This window comes from Mytilus trossulus, chromosome 11 (genome assembly GCF_036588685.1).
Source record: "Mytilus trossulus isolate FHL-02 chromosome 11, PNRI_Mtr1.1.1.hap1, whole genome shotgun sequence".
NCBI lineage: Eukaryota > Metazoa > Mollusca > Bivalvia > Mytilida > Mytilidae > Mytilus > Mytilus trossulus.
In genome coordinates this window covers 49,318,079-49,327,599 of record NC_086383.1, presented here as the reverse complement: position 1 = coordinate 49,327,599, position 9,521 = coordinate 49,318,079, and the positions used below count along the sequence as shown (strand labels likewise).

Sequence of the window (9,521 nt, the reverse complement as noted above, 5' to 3'; positions counted from 1 at the left end):
GTTTCCAAATCATAGATACAAATTGGAAAGGGTGTATCTTACATTTTATATTTCATATTTCATTGAAGAGTGTAAAATACGATAATATATTATCAATAATTATTGTCTGCAGTCTTTGGTAGATATTATCAAAAATGGATTAGCCTAAACTTTAACATAAATACAACATGAATTGATCAAACAACGTTATGACAAGGTTAATACAGCACTAAAGAGTATTAAAAACGATTTTTTCAAAAAACGCAAATATCATAGTCCGTTGACAAGTCCAATCTCTTAGCAAATTCGTCCGTTCTTTTTCATGTTTATTTGCCATCTTTTCCTCTGCTAAGCAGCCTGAGTTTTTCCATCTTATTAGCTACTTTCTGTGCTTCATTTTCCTTTTTTTGCATGTTTGTTCCTGCAGCTGCTACTTTGCCTCTTTTGTTCATACCCCTGGATACTACTTTTCCAGCACTAGAACTGGTTAAGCCGCGCTTGCTGGAAAAATCTAGGTTTTAAAAACAATACAAAATTAAGTCAACGTAAAAACAAAATAACAATGTGTTTGAATGATGGTATCAAGATTGAGGAATGGCGTGTTTGTGGAATACTTCATCAGTTTACTGATCATGTATAAAGGTCTATTTTGTAAAACAAGTGTCTTGTTCTTTTCACCAGTCATTTAGGTCATAGTATCGACATGGTGCGTTTTCGATTATATTTTTGGTGGCGAGGTTGCAAATCGCTTCAATAATTAACTAACTCATCAGCAAATTTCTATTCTGTTTGACATTTTATTCATGTTGCTCTTAATTAATTGTGATTTTGAATAATATCCTTGTCATTCATGTGTTGATTCCAGTGAAAAAGAAAAAAAAATAGCATTGGTTAGCATCAAAATATTATACATTAATCAAATTTATTTTCCATCTATTAATGAATAAATATTTGTGTTGAATTGTTTTTCAGATTAACAAAAAATATTTTTAATTATATCTAGGAAATAAAGACAGCAGTGATAACATTAGCCAGATAGCTTTATATGCTTCTTTAGTCTCCGATCTACAGCTAATATGAATACTTACGGCTACTCCAAATAATATTGGAGCACCCACGTTCGTCCGAACCATCACCACAGTCATCTACACCATCGCATACTCCCCACCATATAATACAGTAGAGATCATTAGCACATAGGAAACGATCACTGTCACAACCTGTAGATTTTTCAAAATATTTAGTTTTTTAATTTGACAATTTGATGGTTTTTTTTTCACAGATTCATGAAAAGTACTATAAGTTCAGGTAACAATTGTCATTTTAACGAATGTTTTAAACAGTATGTTCCTGGCTTGAGAATTTCTTAATAGTTTAATACATTCCGTTACAAATTTTACATGTAATAACTGAAATGACATTTTGTTTTACTGTGAACTCTCAATTTGTTCACAAGAACACTTTCATTGATCTAAATACCTAGACCTCAATTTGGAAAACTTATTTTCCAAAAAGCTGACCATTCCTTTGTTGCGTTTTATTCTGGACTTGATACAACATATAAATGGATTTTGAAACATCCTTAGTTTTGTTAATCATTTTGAAAATGTTTACATTAGTTTCTCATGATATATTTACCCTTTAAGAATATTCGGTATTTCCTTTCAGAAATACAACCTCCAGAAACTAAACTTCCAACTTCCTACGTCAATGTTATGTTTAGATGAATAATGCCATTTGTGTTTAAGTCTTTTTAGGTCATATAAATCTGATGAAGGTAAAACCAGATAAGCGCTTTAGAACATGTTATATTGGTTGAGAGTTTAATTCGTAAGCTCCTTGGGTTTATCGCATTTTGACTCCACCATTTTTGCTGTTTGTTAGGGTTATTGACACTGCAAAGGATGTTTGTCTGTACCGTACGAGGTAATATATTTTTCTTAATACCCATTACTTTAAGTGGAACTTGTTACAAAGGTTGATGTAAGAAATCTGACATCAAATCTGATTGGATCTTATAGGTTACACATTAACGGATCACAACGCCTGTTTCACTTCGTATCAAATATCACAGATGATCCCAGAAATGCAGTTTTCGTAGTCCGAAACGGATCTGATACAAAAGCAAAACGATATGACTACGGATTTTGACGTAACTACCACGGGAAATGAAGAAAGTCAGTCATTTTGTGACATGAGTGATATGGGTTTTTACGGTTAGACACCGTTTAATACCAAAGGACGAGTGTCAGAGCGTACTTTCTGCTGATAAACAGCGGTTTAGTAAGGGTTAAACAAAGTTAGTTCGTACGATATGATACGATATAGAACGAATCGTCTCATTTTCTAAAAGCCGTTAATCTTTTCTACTCTAGCTTTTGAATAATCATTTCTTAATGGCAGTAAATCGTAGTTTTTTTTTTTTTTTTAATAAGTTTTGGCCAGTACGCCTTAATACGGTTTAGTAAGGATATACTACGATTGTTTTGATCCGTGGTAAACATTAGCGCATGTTCATTTATTGTCAATCATACACAAGTACTACTTCGTATGACCACAATATGGAAATCTACGGACTAATGCAGATTGCAATTTTCTTTTGATATTCTGATACAATAATCCAAGAGGTATCTCCTACTATTTTATTTCACTATTCTATCATAAAGTTTACCTCCGATTCACATTATAATGTGTTTTTTTATAATCCATACCGCAGCTTACAAAAAGTTCGGTGATACGTTATTTCTATTATTATATTTTTGACCATATCATCATATTTTACATTTTGGCATGTTTCATTTTATTTGTACTTCCTTAATACTTAAAATAAAAAAGAGTACTAGTATAATGTTTTACCTGGACATCCCAGGTCGTCTTCTCCATAACTGCAATCAACCCAGGAATCACATTGGTAACTCCCTGGTTTACAAGTTCCATCCCAGCACGTATACTGATCATCAGTACAGCCTGAAAAAGGTCATAAACATTATATAAACAAAACAATGTGCGGTGTGATAAGTTCTGAAAGTTGAATTATTTTATGCAATACTACTTGATGCATAGTTTTACAAGCTCAATTGCCATATGGTATAGGTCATGTAGGTAATAACATCTGAATTTTAGCTCTGAGTTAATCTTGATAATAAACCATATGCATGTATTTACATGTATATTTATATAAGAAAAAAACCAATCATAAAACGTTTTGTGCATGCAAATAGGGGTCTAAATACAGCACAAACATCAATTTTCAAATGAACAAACCAAAATAAGAAAGTTTATTTTAGCAGGTCGAACAACGGATGTTTTTACACCATGAATGGTACTGTTACGCTTCAAATCATAAAATCTCTAGTCATGATATAGTGCAATTTATTTATCTAAATACATTATTGTGTTACCAGAAATACTTTAAGAGGCTTTGTTAATTAAGATACTTACAAAAAACTGTTCCCACAAACAGTCCAAATAATAGTATTGCTTGCATGCTTGTTTATGTGATTATGGCACTAAAACAAGAATCTGATATTATTTGAATAAGGAATAATACATAGACATTCTTTTGAGGTAAACAATGTTCAATGTCATTTTATCCCGTGAATACCAGTTTAAAACTTTAAATAATCTTAAAATGTGTGTGTGTCATGTTTTGAAAGGATTGTTTTCTAAATTGATTGTGTTTGCAGTTTATTTCATTAAGTCAAACTTCTAACAAATAAATACTGACTTCTTAATTGACAATGAAATAAATATTTAGAAAAGTATATCTTAATTTAATACTTACATGTGTTGTCCGTAATTGTCTAGGCCAGACTGTTTTTGTTATCAACGCAAATATTACTTATAAAGGTATCAAAGTCAGGTAAGGCTTGAATTTGATTGGACAAATTAATAAGTCGCAGTTAATAACAAAAAACAAATGCTGAATCCACATTTTGTCTTTGTCATTAAATTTATCTTTAGAAACCTGTTTACATATTAGATTTTTTTCTATGTTCATACTAATCCTAAATACCAAATTTGATATGTTTGACGCGTATGCATGGTCAATCTTTTGAAATTATTCAAAGCTATGTCATACAATTTTAAGATGAATAACTAGGTACACCACATAACTAATAAATAACTAGAATTAAGTTATCGGTGCCAATATTTACTGTTCATTTCGACAAAAAAATTCTATTCAATGATGTTCGAAGCCAAAATATTTGAAAATTTAAAACAAGTTTCAAAAATATAAGACCTGATAAAACTAGAACAAACAAAAAGTAAAAAACAAATATCAGAAAAGAGAAGAAGCAATCAGAGCTTCTAATGAGTCAGATATATATTTATTATAGTTCAAAATATGTAATAGCATAATTTGTAAGCCCAATATTCGAACATCAATTTGTTGTGTGGATTTCTTAAGCTTGCTATATATTCTATTGCTGTATATTCTTAATCTATTTTTCTTAATAACATTTCAGTTTAATGATTCTAAATATATTGAAACAAGTCAAACGCTACATGTTTAAAAGGAAAGTAGAAATCTTTCTGTCCTTTTATAAACTGTTTTATTTGTATATCGTTTTTAATAGTTCTTTTTTGTTGGTTAACTCTAAAACAAATTGTGATATTCACTACACAAATTCTGAAAAATCTTAAGTCTACTTATCGAGGATAAATGTAAAATCGCGTCGCGTACTTCGAAATAATTTTCACACGGTTATATAATCTTTATCAAGTCCATATAAATAGGATACATCCATGCTCACATTGGGTTGTCATCTTTTGTACGCAACTATTAACCAAAATTGTTTTGCTTTCAAAATATAAAAGTAGATAAATGACAGTTCAATTTTTAGATAGTATGATTGAACTGTGTTCGCTAAAATGATCAATTCTTTTAAATTCTTTAATGTTTGTGAAAAGACGGGCATTATTGCACCTCATTAGGTCAAGACCAACGGAAGATAGTGTTTTTGACTTCAAAAGTGATATAAGGGTGGCCGAATGACTATTTCGTCCTCACTTGGCACAATTACTGTAAACCAACTTATTTTCGCCGATACTTTATTTTGCGTTTTACCCTTTCTAGACCATTTCGAGGCTATTTGATTTCACGATTTTCTGATTAATTGGATGAAGTTTAATCCAGAAAGATCCAAGTTTTACATATTCGCGACGATTTATATTTGCGTTATTTTTATGCTCGCGAAAGTCACGAAATTAAATCGCTCGCGAAAAATTTCCATGTCCCAGTTATTAGCATATTAAATTGTATGTTCCTTCTGATCCGTTACCTAACAGTAAAAAAGGCAAACAAACTGAAAAAAAGATATCTCATTGAAAATCTCACTTTTCTCGTGATTATATTTATCCCATGAAAACGACTATCTCTATCATAATCGGTAATCTTTTTATGAAAAGGTCGAAATCGCTATTGATTTGTTCAATATTTTTGCGTATGCAACTACATAGATATTAGAAAATGTGGTATGAATGCCAATGAGACAACTCATCATTCAAGTCATAATTTATAAAAGTAAACCCTTATAGGTCAAAGTATGGTCTTCTACACGGAGCATTGGTTCACACCAAACAGCAAGCTATCAATGGCCCCAAAAATTAAAAGTATAAAACCATTCAAACGGGGAAAGAAACACTTATGAACCACATAAAAAACGACAACTACTGAACATTAGATTTCTGACATAGGACAGGTGCAAATAATTGCATCGGGTTAAATCATTTTAATGGTACCAAGCACCCTTATCTGTAAATGAATAGCTAATATTTTTTCATAGAGGTTTTGTTCATCCCGAAACAAGTTAACAGATGTATTAGTATTCATTTACAAAAGGTTGATTTTTATCCGAATCAGCCCCTTCTTTTTATATTACTCCATTTGTACTTATATTGTATATACTTTGTATTGAATAGCATTGGCGATAATATTGGTACATGCATGATGTCATTGCTTGATTTCTGTATCTGAATAAATACCCATGAGAAGAAACAAGAATATAAATAGTGTATGTTTCATTTTATTAACGGGTCAACAGTTCCTTTGATTTGCATTCATCCATTTGTTTATTAAACTTAATAAATAATCACATACTGAAATATACGTTACAGAATATGTTTGTCCATTTGTTCATTTGCGAATGATTTTGTAATATATGTTACCTTTATTTTGAGTTTGAAGTGTTTACTAAATATTTTCAATAACTACGCATATTATGAGACGATTTAATCGGATATGTAAACGTACTTTATATAAGGCCGTTCGTTATCTTGTTTGAATTGTTCTACATTGTTATGTCGGGGCCTTATAGCTGACTATGCAGTATGGGCTTTGCTCATTGTTGATGGCCGTACGGTGACCTTAATTGTAAATTTCTGCGTCTTTTTTGTCTCTTGTTGAGAGTTGTCTCATCGGAAATCATACCATATTATGCGACGATTTAATCGGATCCTTAAACGTACTTTGTATTTATATGTAATAGCTATTATTCGGAAATTTGCATAAAAGGTCTTGGAACAAACTGCAAAAATAGAAATCCTTTAATATCATTTAAATATGAAATTTTAGAAAATCTCATATCTGTCGTTCTTGTTTTTTGAATTAACATCTACGAAGACGACGAATATCTACCGTTGTTATACTGGTTTTCCAACTTCACGAACTCCTGATAAAAAACAATATATAGCTGTATCATCAAGATATTTGACTTAACATTTTTTTTTAAAAACTGCTGATTAATGTTCTTTCTACAGTAAACTATGGGTCATATATATCATTATAGTATTGTATCTTATGAATATGTTATCAATGTTAAAGACTCTCTAAGAAGATTGGTTCTGACTTAGAGACCGTTCAATATTTACCAGATGGATGGGCCGGTGCATTCTTGATATTGTTTCATTAAAAAAGTTAATGCCCATCCTTTTACATTCTGAAAAAAAGTTCCTGCCCATCTAAAATAATCTATAAAAAAAGTCCTTGCCCCTCTAAAACTATATGACAATTAAAAATGATTAAGGTTCTTTTTCGATTTCAAAGTTTTTTTATCCTTGTCTTGAAATCAAAGGTGTTACTAGTATTACAAAATTTAAAATGTGCTAGTTAATTCCATATGTATGTATATATTAATGTATGTATCAGAACTAAGGCAGTCAGTGGGCCCCCACTTATGAACATTTCTAGATTCACCAATGTGAATATACATGAACAGATTTGATTTTATATGTGCAGTCTCAAATACAATATTGATTTAAAATAAAGGAAATAATTTAAATGAAGGGACAATGACTCTTGGACTAATAAACATATTATCATTTGCTGAATTACTAATTATTGTCCAAATAACAGAGCATGTTATAGTTCAAATATCAATGTCCCTTTATCTATTCTACTTTTCAAAAAAGAAATTATTGTCTTTTTAAGCAAATATAGGCAGACATGTATTTGACTTTGATGCAGCCTTTTCTCCTATTAATTAATTCCCTAAATTTGTCAGCTAAACACCAAACTATCAAACAACCTAGCATTCTGTCAGGTCAATATATAAATGAGAGATATATATATATAGCTGTACAGTTATATGGTAATCTAAGTTGATTTGAAAAAGGTTACAAAAAATATTTAAGGTGACCATCTGAATTTAATCTAAATTCAAAGTTGTAGCTTTTTTTTAAAGAAAAAACCCAAATTATTAAAACCCTGGCATTCAGTAAGATCAATATATAAATGAGATAGCTGTACAGTTTTTGTTGAGACGTGTTTTGAGTGGCCGCAAAAAAAGAAACTCCTACACACCGATAAAATCGAAAGCAAAATATTTTCTATAAAATGTGTTCTGGCCCATCCACTAAATATTTTTAAAAAAGTTCTCGCCAATCCAAATATTTCCACAAAATAAGTGTGTGCCCCGCCCAATTTTGCACTGGCCCATCCATCTGATAAATATTGAACGGTCCCTAATGGGATTATCGTCTTGAAAAAAGATTATTTATCTAATTTATTTAAACAATATGCCCCCTACCTATTAAAAAAACTGACAACGCCATGCCATAAAAATAAAGATAAAAGGACAAACAATAGTACCCAAAACACAAAATAGAAAACAGAAGATTGAACAACACGAATCCCAACAAAAACAAGAAGAATCTGACTGTTATGGGTATTTTTGGTCAATAAAAAACCCAATGAAAGGATGACGAATATCTTAACAGTTAGTTCGTAATCTATTATTATTTAAAATAAGTTTTGCCAACATTCTTGTTAATTATAGGTCTGGAGTAATTTGTTATTTAATTAAATATTTATCTTTAGTATCATGATATTTGTCTATGAGTTCCTATTTGTGTCATGTTAAGTGACCTACAAAGTTGTTTAAAATTTATTTGATTTTAAATTTCGTGTTTTCGATCTATATTACCCAATTAATGAACATATATCCATGAGAACAGACAGCACAATGCAATTGTTTAAAAAAAAATCTAGTTATACTTTATTTAAATCAATAATCATATATAATATTTCTGATGTTTGTTTTATTTATTATAGTTCAAGATATATATGTCAAATAGGAGACCTACAAACATGGCTTTAATATTGGTAAATGTTAATTGTATCAAAATTCAATTGATACAAATAAGATGTCACCTCGATATTGTGTTCAAGGACAAACAATTACACCAATACTGAAAGAGTATCTGCGAGAACAGATAACGTAATCTTTAATAAACCTTTTTTTTTTAATTATTCATCAAATATAATATTTCTGATAATTGTCTAATTCGTGTGAGTTCATTTAATATTGGTCAAATAGGAGACATACAAAATGGATTTAAAATTGTAAATGTGTATTAAATCGCAATTTAGAATTTTTCAAATAAGTATTGTCATGCTGTTGTGTTCAAGGACAAATAACTACACAATTGATGAAGAATATAAACGGAAGCAGACAGCACACTACAGTTGTTTATTAAAAAAAATATTTTAATTATTCATCAAATATAATAATTCTGATATGTTTCCAATTCTTGCGAGTTCAACTATTGTTGAGTTCAAGACACGAAATTTTACCCTGAGAATATTTTTTTTTCAATCGTTAAACATCAAAAGTTATTGATATTTTTGTTAATCATATACATGTACTTGAGGACCGTAGTTGTCAGCTGGAAAATATTGATTAAAGAGGTTATCATTTATTATGTTATATCGTTGTGTTTTCTAGTCTTAATAAATTTGTGATAAGTTGCACTTTGTGTTATTTGTTGGTTCTTATTTTATCTTGATTTGTTCGTCTCTCTTTTCGAATCATTATTTACTAGAACACACCCGCGAAATCGCGGGCATTTAGAGCTTGGTTGAAAGTATATTAACTGATGTAGGGAGAATTTTTGTAAAAGATTCATGTCTGGAGAATTTCAGGAAAGGTATAAAGATTCATTAGTACTTGGAAATAGTGTAAGCCCTCTCCCTTGCTTCCAAAGTCCGTTATTATTTTTTCTGTAAATTAATTATTTTCGCGTTTTTAAATACTATTAAC

At 30.2% G+C, this 9,521-nt stretch overlaps 1 protein-coding gene across 2 annotated transcripts; it reads right to left on the bottom strand.

Moving 5' to 3' along the window:
• Positions 1-276: 276 nt before the first annotated feature.
• On the bottom strand, positions 277-3,840 carry LOC134691263 (low-density lipoprotein receptor-related protein 8-like). Of its 2 annotated transcripts, none has more exons than XM_063551677.1 (5): positions 3,764-3,840; positions 3,421-3,488; positions 2,836-2,946; positions 1,068-1,199; positions 277-490 (listed from the first exon to the last, which is right to left on the bottom strand). In XM_063551677.1, exons 2-5 carry the CDS (start codon positions 3,464-3,466, stop codon positions 306-308), a joined length of 474 nt encoding a protein of 157 aa, XP_063407747.1. In that variant the 5' UTR covers positions 3,467-3,488; positions 3,764-3,840; the 3' UTR covers positions 277-305. The 2 variants fall into 2 exon arrangements, with proteins under 2 accessions (XP_063407747.1, XP_063407748.1); XM_063551678.1 differs by having other exon boundaries at positions 3,421-3,501; positions 3,764-3,789.
• Positions 3,841-9,521: the final 5,681 nt, after the last annotated feature.